Source organism: Garra rufa, chromosome 19, assembly GCF_049309525.1.
Source record: "Garra rufa chromosome 19, GarRuf1.0, whole genome shotgun sequence".
Lineage (NCBI taxonomy): Eukaryota > Metazoa > Chordata > Actinopteri > Cypriniformes > Cyprinidae > Garra > Garra rufa.
This window is the reverse complement of record NC_133379.1, coordinates 36,952,231-36,976,127: the sequence shown is the minus strand read 5'-3', so window position 1 is coordinate 36,976,127 and position 23,897 is coordinate 36,952,231. Positions and strand designations below refer to the sequence as shown.

The 23,897-nt window shown below is 29.4% G+C and overlaps 1 protein-coding gene across 1 annotated transcript in view; it reads left to right on the top strand.

The window, feature by feature from the left end:
- Positions 1–23,897, top strand: part of slc4a4b (solute carrier family 4 member 4b) — a 73,244-nt gene that overhangs the window by 19,071 nt on the left and 30,276 nt on the right. Inside the window, exons 2-6 of the mRNA XM_073824048.1 lie at positions 1,685–1,755; positions 6,569–6,742; positions 12,854–12,989; positions 18,877–19,037; positions 21,759–21,938. Of these exons, the coding sequence (XP_073680149.1) occupies positions 1,685–1,755; positions 6,569–6,742; positions 12,854–12,989; positions 18,877–19,037; positions 21,759–21,938 (722 nt within the window). The remainder of the gene's footprint in view (positions 1–1,684; positions 1,756–6,568; positions 6,743–12,853; positions 12,990–18,876; positions 19,038–21,758; positions 21,939–23,897) is intronic.

The following is a 23,897-nucleotide window of genomic DNA, read 5'->3' as shown; positions in this document are numbered from 1 at the left end:
AATTGTAATAAGTTGTATTTTTAAATAAAACAATAGAATAAATATTTCCAAAATATATATATTTAATTATTATTCCTATTAGTCATAATTTATATTATATTAAATTATATTATTTGTTTCTATATTTATTTTTTTATCATTTTAATTCTTTGTATTTTTTTAATATAAAACAATACATAGATAGATATTTACAAAATATTGTTATTATTTTTATATTTTATTAAAAAAATAAGTAGCTAATAAATATTACCCAAATATTTTTTGTTAATATTATTACATATATTATTTTTATATATTTTAATTATTTGTTTTTTTTATATGAAACAATATGAAAGTATTATTTTTTTATTTGATTTGATTAAAATTATTTTTAATAAACGATTATTTTGTTAATATTTCTACCTATAATAATAATATATATTATATTATATATCTATTTTTATTATTTTAATTGTTAGTATTTTTATATAAAACAATATAATAAATATTTCCAAAATATTGTTATTTTTTATTATTATTACTATTAATAATTTATATATTATATTTTTTGTTTATGTATTTATATTTTTATAGTTTTAATTAAATTAGTATTTTTATATAAAACAATAGAACAAATATTTCCAAAATATTCAAATATGTTTATTAAATTATGAATGTTTATATATATTTTTTATAATTTTAATTATTAGTATTTTTATATAAAACAATACAATACATATTTCCAAAAATATTATTTGTTTTATATTATATTAAATATTATATTATTTTTATATGTTGATATATTTATAGTTTTTATTAAATTATTACTATTTTTACATAAAACAATACAATAAATATTTCCAAAATATCATTTTATATTATATAATATTATTTTATATATTTTTTATTTATATATTTATAGTTTTTATTAAATTATTAGTATTTTAATATAAAACAATACAATAAATATTTCCAAAATTTGTTTTAATATTATTACCATTAATAATAATGCATATTATATTTTATTATGTTATAATATTACATATTTATATTTTAATTATTATTTAACAATAATAAAACTGGAGTAATGACAGCTTGCTAAAAATTCAGCTTTACATCAAAGGAGTAAATAATATTTTGATATGAATCCAAAAAATATATTTTAAATTGTAACAATATTTCACAATTTTGCAGTTTTTACTAAATACTACAGCCTCTTTCTATGTTATTTTTATGACTTGCTTTAAGTGGAAAATGTCATTTAATACAGTTTTTATCACAAGCAAAGCTTTCCACCACCATATTAGCATATTATAGGTGTTTGCCAATGTGTTGCTATGTGGTTGCTAAGATGTTTTAAGCGCTATGTGAATTTTGGATGGTTTTACGTTAAAGAGTTCACCCTCGAGTCATCCAGTGCATCCAGTCGTCAGGGTGAGGCGTGTGATGACTTGAATCGAAACCAGAATGGTTCAGGTTTACAGGCCTGACAAACAACTAAAGGTAAAGGAGAAGGTTAAAACTCAAGTGACTGATCTGCTTCAAAAGAAACGCTGCTCTGAGAAACTGGCACGTGCGAGGCGAGATTAAACATGTTTGCTCTTTCTAGATAAAGTCTGGTTAATTCTAGTTTTGTATTTTGACTTCACCACAAAAATACTTTGTGTCTGACTTTATCCTTTCTCTCTGTGTTTGTGTTTTTCAGAATGGAGGATGAGGCCGTAGTGGACAGGGGAGCGTCTTACATCAAAAACGTGTGCGATGAAGAGGTCGAGGGTACGACACAACACACACACACACACACACACACACACACACACACACACACACACACACACACACACACACACACACACACACACTGAATCGGTTTCTACATTCTGCATTTCTACAAACTGACTAAGCGTGCACCAGTTTAGTGAACTGTATTTTAGTGGGAAACCCTTTACCCTATCAAGTGAAATGTGCACTGGATGGCACTGCATTGCGTGCTTATTTATTTGCATTTTATGTTTATGATGAAAATATAAAATGCTGGTAATAATAACAAAACTAGTAAATTAATTGACCTTTTTTTATTTTATTTTTTTCAAAGATTAGTAGCCTAAATGTTTTTTTTTCTAGTCTAGAAATTATATATATATATATATATATATATATATATATATATATATATATATATATATATATATGTGTGTGTGTGTGTGTGTGTGTGTGTGTGTGTAGGCTTGTGCCGATAGACGATAGTATCGTGTATCGACGATAGTCAGAGATATCGCCTGTTGCTGATGCCTTTGACGATAGTTAGACGATTATTATTATTATCCGTCAACAAAGAACTTAACTTTAGCAATGCAGCACAGAGAGTCTGTTCTAGATGCTTCAGAAACTTGCCAGGGTATAAACACACGCATAGAGAGGCCACAGCACCCTAACGCACCTCATGCAGTGAAAATGGGAGATTTTCATCATACAGTAGGGTGGTAGATTCTAAAGGGAGTGTTATATTATATTAGCATTGCAGTCATTAGGATAACCGAGGTAGTAAAACTGGTTCAGGCTGAATTAATTACGATGTATCATAATCAGTCTGTATATAGTAAACAAACATTCATCTCAGTAACATCTATAGGCGTTAATTAGAATTACGATGCGATCAGATGGCGCTAAACATACGCACGTGAATTACACGCGCATCACTTCTCCGCATCCAACATGAACTGAACTACAACATCACCTGATGATAACGGTCAGACATACAGCGGTAACATTATCGCAATATGACGGGTAAAGAAAGATTCATTCATTTACATTCTGGCACGCACATTTACAACTCACTCACTGACGATAGCAGAGAATGAAACCGAAAGTAACTTGAACAACTCCGGTAGATTGCGCTCTGTACACGCACAACTTAATCATATGCCAATAGAAAGTCTACCTTTACAAAATGAATAAGGAATTTAGTACATAGATAATTAATTAAATTAGCACGATAGTATCGTGTATCGGCGATCTCTCAGGCTGACGATAGGACGATATGAAAATTGAGCATATCGCCCAACACTATGTGTGTGTGTGTGTGTGTGTGTGGTGTGTGTGGTGTGTGTGTGTGTGTGTATATATATATATATATATATATATATATTATATATATAATATAATACAATATAATAAAATAAGAACAAATTATTAAAAGGATAATAGATAAAACAAAAAATATATAGAAATGTGATATAATATTTGAGGAATAAATGTAATTTAATGCTTAATTTAATCATTTTAATGTATTTTTTGAATATAATACTGACACTGTGGGCCGTATTTAGGTTTGCAGCCCTAATTTTGTGGTGGTGTTTGCAGCCCAAATAATTCCTAAAATAAATGGTGTGCTAAAACAACACCGGCAGTGTGTGCCAATACATGACTGGACACAGTTGACTGAGTGAATTCCCTTCTCAGATGTCGAATGTATAAACTACTGCAGGTTCAGACGTCTAAAAATATCTACACATCAAACAAACACATTGGCAAACATGAGCAGTTCACACACTTATGCTCCTTCTTTATTTGCTTCTCTCCCTCTCTCTGGTCCTCTCTGAACTTTGGACCTTCACATGATGCTCACACACGCATCAGATAAGGTTTAGACTCAAGTTAAACTTGAGATGAATGAAGCGAAGGCTGACCGAAGCGTGATTGACGGATGAGCGGCTTTATTAGTTCTTATATTGTTCTGTGACTGTGTTTTTGTCTACGTGTTTGTTCTCTCTGTTTTAACATCCACTTCCTGGAGATGTTTTGCCATTTCCTGCCTGATCAGCTGTACAGGAAGTTGTTGGCATTTATCTATAATCTAACTCGTGTGAGATACGGGTCAGATTTTTCCTTCTGAAAAAACACAAACACATGCAAACACAGAGACACAGTGACTCTCTTATACATGTTTTTTTTTTTTTTGTCGTATTGTGTATGATTTATTAGTTTATGTTCTTTCAAAGAATTAAAATAGGTGAAAAATGTAACTTTCTTTTGCATTTTATGGCATGAATATACTGTTTCACTCATGTAAACACATTAGAAAGTGATTCACCATATAATCACTTTGGTCATTCTTACATCAGTGTTGTTTTAGTACTATTTATGTAATACTGTAGTATTTATTAATTAATTATTATAATTTGGCTTTTTTTCCCAGTTTTTATTTTTATTTTAGCTTTAGCTTTTTATTTTAGTCATTTTTATTAGTTTTTAGTTATTTGAACATTTCAGTATAGGTTTTATTATTTTTTTAATTTAATTTAATTTAATGTTATTTTATTTTATTTTATTTTTAGTTTGTCATTTTAGTACTTTAACTTATTTATTTCAGTTAGCTGTCAGAAGGCAACATTTTCATTTTTAATCAAAGTTATTTTATTTTAAAGTTTTTCACCTAAAATTATTTTATTAATTAATTTTTATTTTATTTTATTTTATTTTATCTAAAATTGTTTAATTTAATCATTTCAATTTTAGTAGTTTTTGTACTTCAATTTATTTATTTCAGTTAGTTGCCAAGAAATAATTTCTAATTTTACGTTAATGTTATTTTTTAATCTAATTTTTATTTTGTTATTTTTTTACTTTTTTTTTTTTTACCTATTTTTAAATTTAAATTTGTTTTATTTAATTTCTTAATTCAATTGAACTTTTAATTTAATCTAATTATTTCTATTTTATTTTTATTTTAATAGTTTTTGTACTTCAATTTATTTCCGTTAGTTGCCAAGAAATAATTTTTTATTTTAAAGGTGCCATAGAATGGAAAACTGAATTTACCTTGGCATAGTTAAATAATAACAGTTCAGTACATGGACATGACATACCATGAGTCTCAAACACCATCGTTTCCTCCTTCTTATAGAAATCTAGTGTTTGCAAAAGACCACCGAAAAATAGGTCAATTCCAACATAACACCGACTGTTACGAAACTTTCCCGGGATCGTTAATAGTTACGCCTCCAACATTTGCATCGCCCAATCATCGGTAACATCAGCACATCAGTAAAACAAGGCATTCCATTGAAGGGACACGGTTAGCTTAATGCTAGCGCTAGCCTGTTACATTGCAATACATAGGATTTCACTTACCACATAAACAGAGAGATGACTGCGCTGATGATGGCGAATGATTTACAGATCCCGAGTTTCACTGAGAATCATCTGAACTTGTGTGGTAAGAAGCACTCCCTCTGCATTATTTCGTTACACAGAGCACATAGGATCACAGTAATCAGACTAAAATGTCGGCGATTCAAAACGGCAGATTCAACAAACCGCATATTAAAAACCGCTAGAGCTCCTAATTAAATATATATTTTTATCTATGTGCGAGCTATTAAGATGAGCAGCTCCGTGAAACAGCCAATCAGAGCAGAGCTCATTAATATTCATGAAGCTTCCAAATAAGGCAATAACAGAGCATTTCATTCTAGGGGCAAATCCTAGGGTTGTAAATGGACCTGTAAAACCGTTTCTGGAGATTTTTTTGCCCTTTCCTATGCCACATACCTTCTATGTAGACATCAGAGAACAATTTAAAAATATTCTCTCAATGCATTCTATGGCACCTTTAAGTGTATGTTAAAGTTTTTGTTATCTAATTTGTATTGTATTATATTTTTATTTAACATATTAATTTCAGGTAGTTATTAACATTTGTAATTTTCATATAAATTTCGAGTTTTTTTTTTTGTAAAACTTTTTCACCTAATATTTAATTTAATTTAATTTTTTTACATTTAATTAGATTTTTAATTTAATTTATTTTTTACATTTAATTAGATTTTTATTGATTTTTGATCGTTTGTGTGTTATTTTCATTTTAGTAGTTTTTTTTATTTCAGTGTACTTATTTCAGTTAGTTGCCAAGGAATATTTTTTAATTTTTAAGTGTATGTTTAATTTCTTTAATCTAATTATTTCATTTTATCTTATCTTATTTTATTTAGTTTGTAATTTTAGTACTTTTGCTTATTTCTTTCAGTTAGTTGCCAAATGCAACATTTGTAATTTTCATCAAGTTTTTCAACTAAAAAATGTAATTTAATTTAATTTAATAATTTAATTTAATTTAATAATTTTATTTCAGTTTTATTTTCATTTTGTCAGTTTTTGTAGTTTCTGTTAGTTGCTAAGGAATAATTTCAAGCAGCAATTTTTATTTTTTAGTAATTGAGTAATTGTTAATTTTTAAGTGTATGTTAAAGTTTTTTTAATAAAATGTTTATTTTACTTTATTTTATTTTAGTTGCGAAAGGCAACATTTGTAATTATCATTACATTTTTCATGTTAAAGTCTTTTTTACCCATTTTACAATTAATTAAATTGAACTTTTGAATTTAATTTGTTTCAGTTTTATTTTTATTTGAGTAGTTTTTGTACTTTTTACTTTTTAACTGTATGTTAAAGTTTTTTAAAGTTTAAAGTTATGGTTATCTGTGTATGACTGTAATCTATTTGTAGGCCTAAATGTATAAGCTGTCTCTCTGATATGAATGTATATGTGTGTCTGTAATCTTACGATGGTCTTTTCTCTGTGTGCAGGTCATCACACAGTCTACATTGGAGTTCACGTACCTAAGAGTTACCGTCGCCGCCGACGACACAAACGACGATCCAATCACAAAGAGAGGAGGGAGCGTTTCACAGAAAACGTCAGCGACAAATCAGACACAGAGGCTGCAGACGATCCGTCCTCCAGCATCCTCAAACCACTCAGTGAGTGACAAAACAAGACAAACTACCCATCATGCATCATATCACTATGATCTCAATAGTATTTGTTCTGCCATTTCCTGCGGAAAACCTCAAAGCCTTGAAGTAAAAAAAAAAATCCCCGTTTTGCTGATAATCTTCCTCTTTCTGGAGCTTACCAGCAAATTTTCTTCATGTATTCTGCCTGAAATGAACTCACAAAATCTGTCAAAAAACATGACTGGGTCCTATTTCAACACAAAATATCACACCATTTTAGAGAGAATAAAGTGTAATTTAGGACACCTAAAACATTATTTACATGACGATTAAGCACTTTGTCAATAGTTTATTGCAAGAAAAAAATCCCAATATTTTTATTTGTTTATTTATTTGTTTGTGAGTAATGTAATAATTATGTAATATGTAATAATAATGTAATAATGTAAATGATCAAATAAATAGTAATTTCCTAATTTAATTAAAATGTATTATACAGTATTAATTTATTATTAATAATTATTTTGTAAAATAATTTTAAAATATTTAAATTTTATTTAATAAGATGTTTTATTATATTTAAGAATATTTTTATTTGATTTATAGTATTATTCCTGTTATTATTATAGTAAATTATTCGTAAAATAATTGTAAAAAGATTTTATTTTGTTTTATTATATTTTATTTTATTTTCAAAATGTGATCTGGACATTTTTGTTCATTTCACCCTGGCAATAATTGGTTAAAAAGGCATGATTTGCTGATTTAATTAAAATGTATAATATAATATTATTTAAATTATTATGAATAATTATTTAATAATAATAAATATTTTATTTGTTAAATGTTATTATATTTAAACATATTTTATTTTACAACATTATTAATATTTGTATTAATAATTTTATAAAACAATGTTAATATATTTTATTATATTTAAAAATACTTTAATTAGTAGAAATACTTTAAAATATAATTTAATTTTATTTATTTATTTTTTTTTTTTTAATTTTCCGAAATGTGACCTGGACTTTTTTTATTGGATTCACCCTAGCAATAATTGGTTAGAAAAATGTCATGGTTTGCTGATTTAATTAAAATGTATAATGCAATATTATTTATATTATTAATAATAATTATTTAGTAAAGTAATTGAACAATATTTTATTTAAAATTATATATATTTTAACAGTATTCATATTCTTATTAATAATTATTTTATGAAATAATTTTAAATATTTTATTATATTTAAAAATACTTTATTTCATTTTATTCACAAAATGGGACCTAGTTTCACCCTGGCAACAATTTAATAAAAATGGCATGATTTAATTAAAATGTATAATACAATATTAGTTTTATTATTATTAATAATATTAATATTATTATTCAGTAAAACAATTTGACAATATTTTATTTAAAATGTTATTATATTTAAACATTTTATTTTTCTATATTATTAATAGGGCTGGGACACGATTAATCGCGATTAATCGCATCCAAAATAAAAGTTTATGTTAACATACTAAATGTGTGTTTACTGTGTATATTTATTATGTATATATAAATACACACACATACATGTATAGCCTTTAAAAAATACTTATATGTGTGGATAGTTATATTTGTATTTAATTTAGATTATATATAGAATTATAAATGTTTTATTTATTTTAATTTAATTTTTATTTTCAGTTTTCTTTAATATACATGTTTGTGTGTGTATTTATATATACATAATAAATATACACAGTAAACACACATTTAGTATGTTAACATAAACTTTTATTTTGGATGCGATTAATCGCGATTAATCGTGTCCCAGCCCTAATTATTAATATTATTATTATTATCAAACAAATATGTATTTTCACAAAATATTTTATTTTATTTATTTATTTATTTTAGATTATTATTATTCGTAGTATTATTAATAATATTAATATTATTATTTAGTATAACAATGCTTTGACTACATTTATTATATTTTTATTTTAAAAATTATACTTTTAAGGATTCACCATCCATTTTCCTTGTATAGAAAACAGCACCTCAGTCATCTCCTGTGTTTCACAAAAAAAAAAAAAAAAAAAAATTATAAAAATCAATAAATGTCTCACATGACAACCTTCATAGATATTGCCCAGGCCTTCATCACCGAGCAATCCATGATGTTCTGGCGAATCAGGGAGTGATTTAAATAAATATGATTCACCCGAGAGCTATGGAGAGCGAGAACGAGATAAAGCGGCGCTCGCAGCCTCAGTTAAAGGTCTTTGTGTGTGCTAATCTCTGCTAATCTGTGACACGGCTGAAAAGGCAAAGCATCTAGCTAAACAAGTGCACAGTCACCTTTATCTGCGCTTATCCTCGGTGAACTCGCTCCACCTCTCGGTCGCTTTCTCGTCCAGTCGATCCTGTGAGATTCACACATTTCACACAGTCAGTACTTACCGTAAGTCACTGGGCTAAACTAACAAACGTTTCTCACATAAATAGTTTGTATGGCTTCTCACAACTTGGATTTGTGGCTGGATTTAGTATTTGTGGTCAGCTGGTCTAGTTTGACTATACTAGTGGTATAATGGGTAATTTTAGCTGCTTGTGGTAAGAAGTGTTAACTTTTAGCCCAGGTTAGGAGGCACAGAGCCAGACGTGGGGCAGAGGGATGTTCTTTCTCTCTCTTTTGTGTACAACACGGCCTTATTTACCCCAGAGCGGCTGTTTCAGGCCGCTGTGGGATGAAAACAATCGCCTGGTTTTGACTAGTTTGGCTTAGATTAGTTGAGCGTGCTGCAAATGTGCTGAAATGCACTGAGAAAGAAAGGCAGCCTTTGATTTGTTAAAATATTATTGTTCATGATTATGTCTGGTGCCAGTGCCTTGCATTGAAAGCCGAATAAATAAGCTTACATCAGTGCATCAATGCAACTATTTTGAAATTTGAAATCTGAGGGTGCAAAAAAAATCTAAATATTGAGAAAATCACCTTTAAAGTTGTCCAAATGAAGTTCTTAGCAATGCATATTACTAATCAAAAATTAGGTTTTAATATATTTATGGTAGGAGATTTACAAAATATCTTTATGGAACATGATCTTTACTTCATATTCTAATGATTTTTGGCATAAAAATCCTTTAATTTTGACCCATACAATGTTTTTTTTTTTTTGGCTATTTTTACAAATATACCTGTGCAACTTCAGACTGGTTTTGTGGTTCAGGTTCACATTTAATGCTTTTTTTTATTCCATAATAGTGACATTTCATAATAGTGATTATACAGAATCTCACATAATCTGTCAAAAACATGACTGGGTCATGTTTCACTACAAAATATCACACTATTTTAAAGAGGATGAAGTGTTATTTAGGACCATCAAAACAGTATTTTCATGACGATTAAGTGTATTTCAACCCCAATTATCAAGAAAAAGATTAATGCTTACCTACAGTTGAAGTCAAAAGTTGAAGAATCTGCAAAATGTTAATTATTTTAGAAAAATAAGAGGGATCATACAAAATGCATGTTATTTTTTATTTAGTACTGACCTGAATAAGATATTTCACATAAAATATGTTTACACATAGTCCACAAAAACAAATAATAGTTTAATTTATAAAAATAACCCCGTTTAAAAGTTTACATACACTTGATTCTTAATACTGTGTTGTTACCTGAATGATCTGTTTATTATTATTTTTTTTTAGTGATAGTTGTTCATGAGTCCCTTGTTTGTCATGAGCAGTTAAACTGCCTGCTGTTCCTCAGAAAAATTCTTTAGCTCCCACAAATTGTTTGGTTTTTCAGCATTTGTGTATTTGAACCCTTTCCAACAATGACTGGATGATTTTAAGATCCTTCTTTTCACACTGAAGACAACTGAGAGACTACAGAGATATTACAGAAGGCTCAAACGCTCACTGATAGAAGATATAGAAGAATATGATATTTAGGCAAAATGAGAAGAATTCACACATCTTCATTCTGTTAAAATTTTTCCTTCTGGAGCATCAGTGAGCGTTTGAACCTTCTGTTATAGTTGCATATGAGTCCCTCAGTTGTTCTCAGTGTGAAAATATGGATGTCAAATATATTACAGTCATTGTTGTAAAAGGTTCAAATACACAAAAATGCTGAAAAACCAAAGAATTTGTGGATTTTCCTGAAGAACAGCGGGCAGTTGAACTGTTCAGGACAAACAAGAGACTCATGAACAACTATCACTAAACAAAAACAAAAAAACTGCCGTGGATCATTCAGGTAACAACACTGTATTAAAAATCAAGTGTATGTAAACTTTTGAACAGGGTCATTTTTGTGAACTCAGCTATTATTTTCTCTTGTGGACTATATGTAAACATCTTTTATGTGAAATATCTTTTTCAAGTCAGTACTAAATAAAAAAATAACATGGATTTTGTATGATCCCTCTTATTTTGTTAAAATAATTATCATTTTGCAGATTCTCCAAGGTGTATGTAAACTTTTGACTTCAACTGTATTTTATTTAGTAATCATTGTGCTCGAGCTCATACGCAGATGTCTCTATAAATGTCACAAAGTTGCTTATTAGTTTTAGAAACAGTACAAAATCTTAAGTGTTTCTTTGTCGTCGTACATTGCGTTGTTTCTTTGTTTCAAATTTCTTTTTAAACAAGTCCTAAAGAGTTCATAATGTCATAATAGACGTTGTTGTTGATAAGAAAATAGTAAGAAAGTATTTTTAGTTGTTTTTATTTGATGTCACAACAGTTCGGTGGATGACAAAACTTTCCTAAAATTCACATTCAGAAATGAGTCTGTTATGCTCATTTAGGCTGCATTTAACTGACCAAAAATACAGTAAAATCAGTAAAATTGTGAAATATTATTGCAAATCAAAAACACAATTTTCTATTTGAATATATTGTAAAATGCAATTTATTTCGGTGACGCAAAGCTGAATTTTCAGCATCACTACTGCAGTCTTCAGTTCACATGCTCCTTCAGAAATCATTCTAATATGCAGATTTGCTGCACAATAAACATTTCTTATTATTAATTTTGTTAAAAACAGTTGTGCTGCTTCATATTCTTGTGGAAACTGGATTCTTTGTTAAATAGAAAGTTCAAAAGAACAGCATTTATTTGAAATATTATTGTTTTGTAACATTAAATGTCTTTGCTGTCACTTTTGATCAATTTAATGCATCCTTGCTGCATAAAAATAATTTATTTAAAAATTACCAGACAAGCAGACAAATGATTGCTTAAAACTAATGAATGAATTGATTTGTTGTGTATCTGTCAAACTGAGAGGTTCATCTTGTCCCTGCATGTCTTTACTTTGACCTGAGGCTAGATGGAAAGCATGCACATCTGCGCACATGCATAGCATGCATTTATACACATGTTAATGTGCAGAGCTTCAGATTTTGAATCAAAATATCAAGTCAGTCACTATGTTGCAATGCAACCAAGAAATTTCCACATATACCACATACACTTCCCTAACAAGAAGCGTCTCCAGGAAAGCCGTGCTCACAATAATCACTGTTTTTTGACCACTGTTTTGATTTCCCAAACATAGACAAATCTCATCAGTATCTTGAACTAAACCTTTTGTTTGTTCTAGTTTTATTTTTTAAACACCCTGCCTGTGTATGAAATAAAGTCTTTGTCATTTAAATATGTACACATTTAGAAAAGGTGCGGTACAGCTTAGACATTACAACAAATGCGACATTGTGGTAATGAGAAACCCTGACAGGTTCTTTTATTACGAATAAAAACTTAGCTTCCTCATGCACACATTTTCACATTTGAAAACTTCCTTGTGAAATTCACATGCAGGTCAGTGATTGCTTTCGCAACGCCGTCTATTTCTATTTGTCCAGGAAACAGTCACACATACTGACCACGATTTGGGTGTAACACACACTTGATATTTACAAGAAAGCTCATTCATCTTAATGTTGCATAACAGCTATGAAGGAAATAAACTGTGATTTCTATTGCAGTCACACCTTTTGTGAACAGAGCGCTTATTGTCTTGTGTTTTTTGTTATTGTACCTATTGTTTGATTATAATAACAAGTATTTTCAGGTCAACAGGCCTCTCTCACCCTTGGTTTGTTGTTTTTTCTGTCAGTTTCTCCGGCTGCAGAGAGGATTCGCTTTATTTTGGGGGAAGATGACAGCGGTCCTCCTCCGCCGCAGCTCTTCACCGAACTCGACGAGCTTCTGGCCGTTGATGGTCAGGAGATGGAGTGGAAGGAAACAGCCAGGTAAAGTGTAAAAACACCTAAAAAACATTAGAATTGCAAGATTAGATGCATAAACAATCTGATTTCAGTTCACATATTACAAGATAAATAGTCAAATTTATGGCTAACTAAATCAAAATTATGAGACAATTGGAAATTTTGACTTGTAAAGTCAAAATTATGACAGACTTAAGTCATGATTATCAGATAAATAGTCAAAAGTATGACTTACTAAATTGAAATTATAGGAATAAATTGAAATTATAACTTTAAAAGTTATTATTATGAGATAAAAAGTTAAAATTCTGACTTATAAAATCAAAATTATGACATAATAAGTCATAATTATGAGATACATAGTCAAAAGTATGACTTACTAAGATGAAATTATTAGATAAATTGAAATTACAACTGTAAAAGTCAAAATTATGAGATAAAGTAGAAATTCTGACTTATAAAGTCAAAGTTATGACATACTTAAGTCATAATTATGAGATAAATAGTCAAAAGTATGACTTACTAAATTGAAATTATTAGATAAATTGAAATTTTAACCAAAAGTTATTATTCTGAGATAAACAGTTGAAATTCTGACTTATAAAGTCAAAATTATGAAATACTTAAGTCATAATTATGAGATGAATAGTCAAAAGTATGACTTACTAAGTTGAAATTATTAGATAAATTTAAATTTTAACCAAAAGTTATTATTCTGAGATAAACAGTTGAAATTCTGACTTATAAAGTCAAAATTATGAAATACTTAAGTCATAATTATGAGATAAATAGTCAAAAGTATGACTTACTAAGATGAAATTATTAGATAAATTGAAATTATAACTTTAAAAGTTATTCTGTGATAAAAAGTTGAAATTCTGACTTATAAAGTCAAAATTGTGACATACTTAAGTCATAATTATGAGATAAATAGTCAAAAGTATGACTTACTAAATTGAAATTATTAGATAAATTAAAATTTTAACCAAAAGTTATTATTCTGAGATAAACAGTTGAAATTCTGACTTATAAAGTCAAAATTGTGACATACTTAAGTCATAATTATGAGATAAATAGTAAAAAATATGACTTACTAAGTTGAAATTTTGAAAGTCAAACTGATGACTAAGTTAATAATGAGATAAAAAGTCGAAATTGAGACTTAAGTCATATTATGAGATAAAAAGTTGAAATTCTAACTTATAAAGTCTAAATTGATTTAAAATGTTGAAATTATGATTTAGAAAGTCGAAATTAAGATAAAATGTTGAAATTTTGACTAAGACGAATTTGATATTAAAAAAATCTAAATTATGACTTAAATCATAATTACGAGATAAAAAGTTGAAATTCTAATTTACTATGACACTAACAAACCATACATCAATAGAAAGCTTATTTATTGGGCTTTCATATGATGTATATATCTCAGTTTTGTAAAATTTAACCTTATGACTGGTTTTGTGGTCCAGGGTCACATATTAAAATAATAACAAACAATCTTCAGCAGATCTAACACAAATTAAATTTCTTCTGTAAAGCACCTCTAAAAGACAATTGAGTCATTATTTAGCTTGAGTCAATTCAGTGTTGATTCAGTTCAGTTCAGTAGTGTAAATTCATTAATTACAAACAAAGTCGGTTCAGCTAAGCAGCTCTACTAAAGAAAATTGTGTCGTTATTCACCTTCATTCAGTTCAATGTTGATTCGATTCATTTCATAACTGTGTCAAGCTAAATATGTCAACTATGAACAAATTTGGTTCAGTTCAAGCTCTACAACTGTCATGATTCAGTTCAGTTCCGCAAAAATGATTTCCAGATTTCGGTTAACGCCAGCCAATATTTTTTTCAGCTGTTTTGTCCTCAGACAGATATGTAGGTCAGAAACGCACACTTGAAAGGGGGAGACCTCTCGTCTGGCTCCGGCCAAAACAACAGAAGTATTCAACGCTCGCGTCATTTGCCAGGTGCTCATGATTTTAGTGTGCCACTTGACTGTTCTTAGGATTTCACAAGTTCCTGACTGCGCACCGCTCACGTATGCTATTAGATAAGCATTTGGACTCAGGAATAAGGGTCAAGCAGAAAACCACAACAAATAACAGCGTGCTAGAGAGGTGTATGCTAACATTACCTTCAGGAATAGTACACTCTGCCAAAAAAAAAAAACTTTTTACTCATTATTTTACTCATGCACTTTCCAAACTGTCTTTTTTTTTTTTAACAAACAACATGAAAGTAGAAAATAATGACGAAACTGTGATTATTTACTATTCTGGCAAAGATATACTGTCGATTTTTCGGTTTGGCTCAAGCAGCAAGAGAGACAAAGCAACTGAGGAAAGACGTGCGAGCAAACAGACAAAGCCGCTTTCATCTGGTCCAAGTAGTTTTGATTTCCTGTGTGTATTGAGTGACGGATGAGCTGCAGGTCTTTTCCTGTCACGAACGTATCCACTGACCAACACCCACACGAACACACACGCATAGGCCTTGCTAACTAGTAACTGAGTCTAGATTAAACATATTTAACTGTTGAATCATTTTCCATTTTGTAAAAATGCTATTAAATAAATATTCATACTCGTAAGGGTGGAATATTTGAGCATGTTATTTTTGGCTAATCTTGTACAATGTAAAACAATAATGGGCGATGTTAAATGTTAATGAAAACTTTATGATGCTACTTTCTTTTCATTTTGAGGGAAATAATAGTTTGAGGGCTGATTGAAAACCTATGATTAATAATATTAATAATAATAATTTTTTTTATTTTATTTTATGAAAGAGAAAACCAGTACAAATTTTATTTATTTGTTTATTTATTTATACTGAGTTTTCATACTGATTTATACTAATGTAATGGTAATAACAATAGTAATAATAATAATAATTTTATTATTTAATTATTATTTTTATTTATTTAAAAAAATTCATTATTTTATTTCATTTTAAATGTGATTTATAACGAAAGGGACAAACAGTGCACATTTTATCTTGAGTGTTTTATTTATTTATACTGCGATTTCATACTGAGATATACTAAGATAATGATAATAATAGTAACAATAATTATTATTATTAATTATTTATTTTTTATTTATTTTATTCATTATTTTATTTTATTTTGAATGTGATTTATAATGAAAAGGAAAACCGGTGCACATTTTATCTTGAGTTTATTTATTTATCTATTTATATTGAGACTTTCTATTATTTTGTGGGAAATAATACAGTAACGAGAATAAAAAAATGTTTTAGGTAAATGTGTTTTTTTTTTTTATAATAAGAGTTTTTAGTTATTTATTTATCCTGAGATTTCATATTCAGATATACTAAGATAATGATAATAATAATAATAGTAATAATTTAATTATTAATTATTTTTGTTTATTTTTTAATCAATTTATTAATTTATTTAATTTTAAATGTGATTTATAATGAAAGGGAAAACCAGTGCACATTTTACCTTGCGTTTATTCATTTAAAGTTTAGAGTTTACTAATATTTTGCAGAAAATAAAAGTGTAACTGGAATAAAAAATTACTTGGATTATCTTGTTTTGTGAGATTATTAGATTTTTATCTTATTTTAATAAAAGAGAAAACCAGTACACATTTTATTTTTATTTTATTTATTCTGAGATATACTAAGATAATGATGATGATGATAATAATAATAGTAATAATTTAGTTATTAATACATATATTATTTTATTTTATTTATTTTAAATGTACAATGGGTATATTTGTAGCGATAGCCAAAATTACATGATATGGGTCAAAATTATAGATTTTTCTTTTATGCCAAAAATCATTAGGATATGTAGTAAAAATCATGTTTTGTAAAGATATTTTGTAAACATCCTACCGTAAATATATCAAAACTTAATTTTTAAATTTTGCATTGCTAAGAACTTGATTTGGACAATTTTCAACAAAGTAAAATGCAAATTCAGCTTAAAATACTGTTTTTAATTTAATGTGTTTTTGATTGATTTTGAATTAATATTTAGGCAAATATAATCGTCAATAACAGGTTTTTGTTCACTTTATCAAATGTTATAGACACAAATGCAGCTCTTTTCATGCGGCGACTCTTACACCGTTTCTCATTGGATTTGCATGATCGACATTTACATGTTAATAGCTACTGGGATCATGTTAAAATGAAACCATTTGCAAACAAAGAGCCCAGTGTTTTCATGTGTGTGCACATGTGTGTGTCTGTGCGGATGCACAAAGCCCGGGTTTCCAGAGTTCTCATGGGTCTCTGGGTTCACCTGTGTCTCAGGTAACATATCAAAACCACAAGCCGCAGTGTGTGTGTGTGCGCGCGTGTGTTTGTGTGTGAGTATGTATCACTTTTGTCTCGGATATCATACTCACGCTTGGCTAAACTCAGCTCAACAGCCTTTCTGCACAAGATTACAGAGCTCTAAAGGATATCTGTGTGCTTGGGTATCGTTTCTCTGAGACAGATGCTCGCTCAAGCAGACATGGGTAAGCTGATAACAGGGCAGCACAGCTTTAAGAAGCTTTGAATCATTTTCATTCTTATTTTACGTCAGAAAGATTTCAGTTGGTTGGCAGAAAGGCAAACAGAAGTCTTTATAATATGTTCTTGCAAGCATAAAATGGATTCAAAACAGTAATGTGGTGGTACCATGATACAGAGATACAGATAAATCACTGTTCAAAAGTTTTTGGTGAGACATTTGAATGTTTTTGAGATGTTTTGAGTCTCTTCTGCTTACCAAGGTTGCATTTTTTTCTGTAAAATCAGTAATATTGTGAAATATTATTACAAATCAAAATAACTGGTTTCTGTTTGCATATACTTAAAAATCAAATTTATTTCTGCTATGCAAAGCTGAATTTTCAGCATCGTTACTTTAGTTTTCAGTGTCACATGATCCTTCAGAAATCATTCTGATACGCTGATTTTCATGGTATTAGGATGTAAAGTGTTAACATTCATATAACATTCACACCAGTGTTGTTTTTGACAACCATCTTAGATTTAGTCTTAGTCTTTTGGACTAAAATGCTTCTTAGTTTTAGTCAAATTTTAGTCACTTCTATATGTGATAGTTTTAGTCCAATTTTAGTCGACGAAAAGTCAAAAAGGTTTTAGTCGACGAAAAGTCAAAAAGGTTTTAGTCGACGAAAAGTCAAAAAGGTTTTAGTCGACGAAAAGTCAAAAAAAGGTTTTAGTCGACGAAAAGTCAAAAAGGTTTTAGTCTAGTTTTAGTCAAAAAAAAGGGAAAAAAGTAGTCTTTTAACAAATTAATGTAGGTCAGTAAGTATTTTGCTGTTGGGTAGTGTCACTTATAAGTTCTGAAAATAGCAGATCTATAGTTCAACACAATGTGAGCTTCCGGATCGACTATTTTCACCAATAATTACAATAATGAAGGAATGTTTTAAAACATAAAAGACAAACAAGGATGGAATGCTAAAACGGCTTGCCATACTAGTATAGCAAAGAATATTTAATGCTAAAACGGCTTGCCATAGCGTCAGATACTTTTTAAGTTTTAATTGACATGCACAATAAGCGGAAATGTCATGCATTTTAAATGTCTGACGGACCACCCACTAACACTTTCGTCTATTCTCGTCTCGTCAACGAAAACTCACACACGTCTCGTCATGTTTTAGTCATCAACGAGCCATTTTTATCTCGTCATCGTCTCGTTATCGTCATGAAAAAAAGTGGCGTCAACGAAATGATTTCGTCATCGTTGACGAAAACAACACTGATTCACACCGTACATAGCAGAAAACGTGATGTTATCATGGTATATGCCCCAAAAACATGGTATGTTCATGGTAAACTGACGTCATAGTGCTCTAAATATTCAGTTGTCAGTATATTTATGTGTGTTGTTGTGTGTGTTTCTCAGATGGATAAAGTTTGAGGAGAAGGTGGAGAAGGGAGGAGAACGGTGGAGTAAACCTCATGTAGCCACTCTGTCTCTGCACTCGCTTTTCCAGCTGAAAAACTGCATCGAGAAAGGAACCATTAAGCTGGACATGGAGGCGAACTCACTTCAGCAGATCGTCGGTAAAAATGCACTTCAGCTTATGATCCAGCATTCGTGAAAATAAAGGTTCTTCAGGTTGTATCGGGTTCTTTAGAGGTTGAAAACATAAGTATTTTTGTTTCTGTTTTCCTCAAACAAGGTCTAAAAAAGGTCTTAAATGGTCTTGATTCGTCCTTTCACAAATGAAAGCCTGAAAAGATCTTAAATCAGATCTGAAATTTCTTAGTTCCAGGTTGTGGTGTTGTTACTTTGCATATTTTTAACACGTGGCGTGCAAGTTCACAGTCAAGCAAGAGGAAACCATTTATTTGTACTTTTTATTTAATATTTCAGGGAATTAGTTGTTTTAGATTGTTTGTTATAAATGAAATAGTCTTATGAAAATGAAAAACATTCAATTATTCAATTCAATTATTGGCATTTTTTTAGTATCTTTCTTGCAGTGAAATTATTAAATGATTAATTGTTTTTCTATAATTTCAGTTAATTTTAATCAGATGCAGTTATATAAATTAGAGTGTTTTTACAGTTGTTTTTAGTATTTGTTTTTTGTGAAATATAAATGTGAAATTCTTCATTAAGTGCTAAATTAATTTTTAATTAATTTATTTGTCAATATAATAATTTTTATATAATAATACATTTTCTTTGTGTCCCCTTCCATTTAATCTTTAAAAATCCTTTTTTTTATTAAAAAATAATTATTTTATATTATTAGTCAATATAATTATAATCATTTTTATATAATAATAACATTGTGTCCCCTTCCATTTATTCCCTAAATAAATAAAATACAAATGTTTTTTTATTTTGTATTATTTGTCAATATAATTAGAATAATTTCTATATAATACCATTTCTTTGTGTTTCCTTCCATTTATTTCTTAAAGTTAAAAAATATATATTTTATTTAAAATTATTTGTCAATATAATTATAATGATTGCTATAAAATAATATTTCTTTGTGTCCCCTTCCAATTATTCCTTAAATATTTTTTTTTTTATATTTTATCTTATTTTATTTATTTTGTACTATTTGTCAATATAATTAAAATAATTTCTATATAATAATAATATTTCTTTGTGTTTCCATCCATTTATTTCTTTAAAAAAAAGTAAATTAAAAATGTTATTTTATTTTATTATTTTATTTTATTTTGAATTATTTGTTATATACTATTAACATTTCTTTGTCACCTTCCATTTATTAAAGTAAATAAAAATACATTAAAAATTATGTATTTATTTGTCAATCGACTTTTTCTAATATATTATAATTTTCTATATAACACTTTTTGTGTGCCCTTCCATTTATTCCTTAAATATATATATATTTTTAAATATTTTATCTTTATTTTTTTTTTTTAATTTAATAAAATTTTATTTTATTAGAATCATTTCTATATATAAATAACATTTCATTACCTCCCCTTCCATTTATTTCCTAAATTAAAAAAAGGGTCTTAAAGTATTCTTAAAAAAAGATCTTAAAGCACTGGTCTCAAACTCAATTCCTGGAGGGACACAGCTCTGCACATTTTCACTCCAACCCTAATCAAACACACCTGATCCAGCTAATCAAGGTCTTCAGGATTACTAGAAACTCCAATCAGGTGTCAGCTGGAGCTGGTTGGAGCTAAAGTCTGCAGAGCTTGCGGTCTTCCAGGAATTGAGTTTGAGACCTCTGCCTTAGGGTGCTTTCACATCTGTGGTTCGGTTCATTTGGTCCGGACCAAGAGCAAAAAATGATACATTGTAGCATTTTTCTGCCGTTTTGGGTCCTTTTCACACCACACTGATTGCTCTGGTCCGAACCAGTTGAAACGAACCAAAATGCAGTCATGTGACAACATCCACCTCACTCGTTGGCCAGATCGTGTCATTGAACCACTGATCTATAATAGAGAATTATATAGATCAGTGTGTTGAACGTATTTTCTAAACTGTTAGGGGCCAACGTGGTCGCGACGCGCACGTTTTTTCCATTCGCGAACGTGTCGCATCGAGATAAAAACATCGCAACTTTTCAGAATGCTGCAAGCGCACCGCAGGTCATGTGACATAAACCAACCAATCAGCTTCATCCTTTCCCTTAATAACATTGAAAGCATTGACAAGTTGGAGAAACAGCTTATCATAGCTGTACAGGCGTTTTCCATGCGTTTTTAGGCGCGACATGTGAACGGCCCCTTAAACAATGAGAAAGATTGTGATGTTCTTGTGAGTTTTCGAAAGTTGGGACCTATATGATCATCAGACCAAATTTATGAGGCTCCGCACCTCCTCACAACTCCAAGTTTGTCCGCGAGCTGTCATGGGGCTATGTTGCTAAAGCGCTAACTGTCAACAAATACTTGTCCTCATCCCATAATGAACAGCGCAGCGGACTACGGCAGCTGGATTAGTCCAAAAAGGCGCAGTACTTTTTGCGGTTGGGTCTGTTCTAGTTCGGTTCATGTTCTCACCACAAACGAACCGCTCCAGTGTTCGTTTGAAAGCGTACCGAGACCACCTCTTCAAGGAGGTCTCGGTACGCTTTTTTGGTCCGCTTTTGGTGCGCACTCGAGTGCGATTGCTACATTCACACCTGCCCAAACGAACCGCACCAAGAGGGAAAACGTACTCTAGTGCGATTCAACCGAACTAAATAAGGCAGGTGTGAAAGCACCCATAAAGTATTAAATTTAAACCCTTCTTAAAGCACCAGTGTATGCATGATTAAATGTGTCTCTGTCTTTCAGAAATGGTCACTGACAGTCAGATTGAGAGCGGGCAGCTGAAGGCCGATCTGAAGGAGATGGTCATGTACACTCTGCTACGGAAACATCGCCACCAGACCAAGAAGTCCAACCTGCGCTCGCTGGCAGACATCGGCAAAAGCGTGTCAAGCGCGAGTCGCCTGTTCAGCAGCCAGGAGAACGGTAACACAGCTGCCACCTCTCTCTTACACTCTATCGCTTTCCACATCTCTCCTCTCGCTTTCACCGCCAGCATCTATCTGCTCCATCCATCGGCAACGTCTCGCACTCGGTTTACACAAGGTTGCGTTCATAGCAGATGTCTTGTGGGTAAAATAGAGCAGATTTGCACACTGCAAAATTGGCAATACTTTGATGTTTCAGATTCACAAGTGATCAAATGTGCTGATGAGATGCAGTTGTTTTTTTTTATTTTCATAGCCATCAAACCTCAGACCCTCCCAGGAAAGACTAGAAAACCTCCAAATATGTTAAAGTGGCTGAAGATGTTTTGCTTTCTGAAATTCCTGATAGTGACTTTTCTAAATAAGAGCTGACATGTTGACACTTTAATACCAATCTAATCACGTTTCTCTCGCTTTTAGGGAGTAACCAATCAAACAAGCCAACTTAAGTCAACATGAAACCAAACTGAGCCTTTTGTATTTGTTGATACAAATAGTCTTATTGTGATTCATAGGTTTACATAATTCAAAGAACAACATGTTTGTTGTCATAATCTTTCATCAAAAACTTTTTTGAAACGACTTTTCTTTTTTGCTGACATCATCAAGGCCTTTTATTTAAGCCCCTCCCCCCAGCTACAGTATAGGGGCATTTCACCATCAGATTCATTCTGTCTTCTGCATGTTTTGCATGCAAAATCATCCCATTTTTAAAAGCAGAATGTGTATTGTTTTGACTTTAATGTTGAAGAACTAGAAACTAGTTCTGTCTAAATGTCAAGAAATGTTGACTAGATTCTTTGGTGGTGTGTGACAACAGACGTGATGTTTTCATAATATTGTAGCTTTTTCTAGAAACAAGGTATTTGTTGTAATGCTAAATGGATATTTTAAATGTACTGCACATAGATGTTTACAGTCAAACACGCAGGAGGAATAATCAAATGCTCTTCCAAGCTGTTTTATTTTATTTTGAATTATTTGTCGATATAATAATTTTTATATGATAATAACATTTCTTTGTGTCCCCTTCCATTTAATTCTTTAAAAATCCTTTAAAGTTTTTCATTAAAAATTATTGATTTTATTTTATTTTATATTATTCGTCAACATAATTATAATAATTTCTATGTGATAATATTTCTTTGTGTCCCCTTCCGTTTATCCCTTAAATTTAAAAAAACAGTTAAATCACAAATGTTATTTTATTTTGTATTATCTGTCGATATTAGAATAATTCTTATATAATAATAACATTTCTTAGTGCCCCACACCTATGTCATTTATTTTTAGGTAAATAAACATAAAGATGTGTTGGCATTTTACATCTTTCTTGTAGCCAAAATAAGTAATTAAACAATATTTTATTTTATTTCTTAATTTATAAATTATTTCTTAATTTCTTAATTATTTTATTAAATTCAGATATATCAATTATACAAATTTTAAACCATTAAATTCAAGTTCAACTATTTATATTTATGATTTATTTTATTTATTATTTTTAATAAAATTCAGATATATCAATTATCAAATTTAAACTGTTAAATTTAACTTTATTTCTATTCATTATTTATTTGATTTATTATTTATTTTTTTAAATTAAATTCATATATATAAATTATTAAAATTTTCAACTTCAGCTATTTCTATTTATGATTTGTTTTAGTGAAACATACTTTAACTATAAACATTAAAACTGCCAATGTATGTCTTTTTGGTGCTAAATTAATGGACATTTAATTAATAATTAATCAATTTTATTTAATTTTTTTTTATAATTTAATATATTCCAATATTTGAATTATTTGTAAGTATTTTTAGTTCAGATATATACATTATTTAATTCTTTAACTAACAAAATTACACAACTTCAATTACATTTTAGTATTCATGTTTTCTAGTGAAATATAACAATAAAAATTATTCATTGGCAATTTATGTCTTTCTTGTAGTG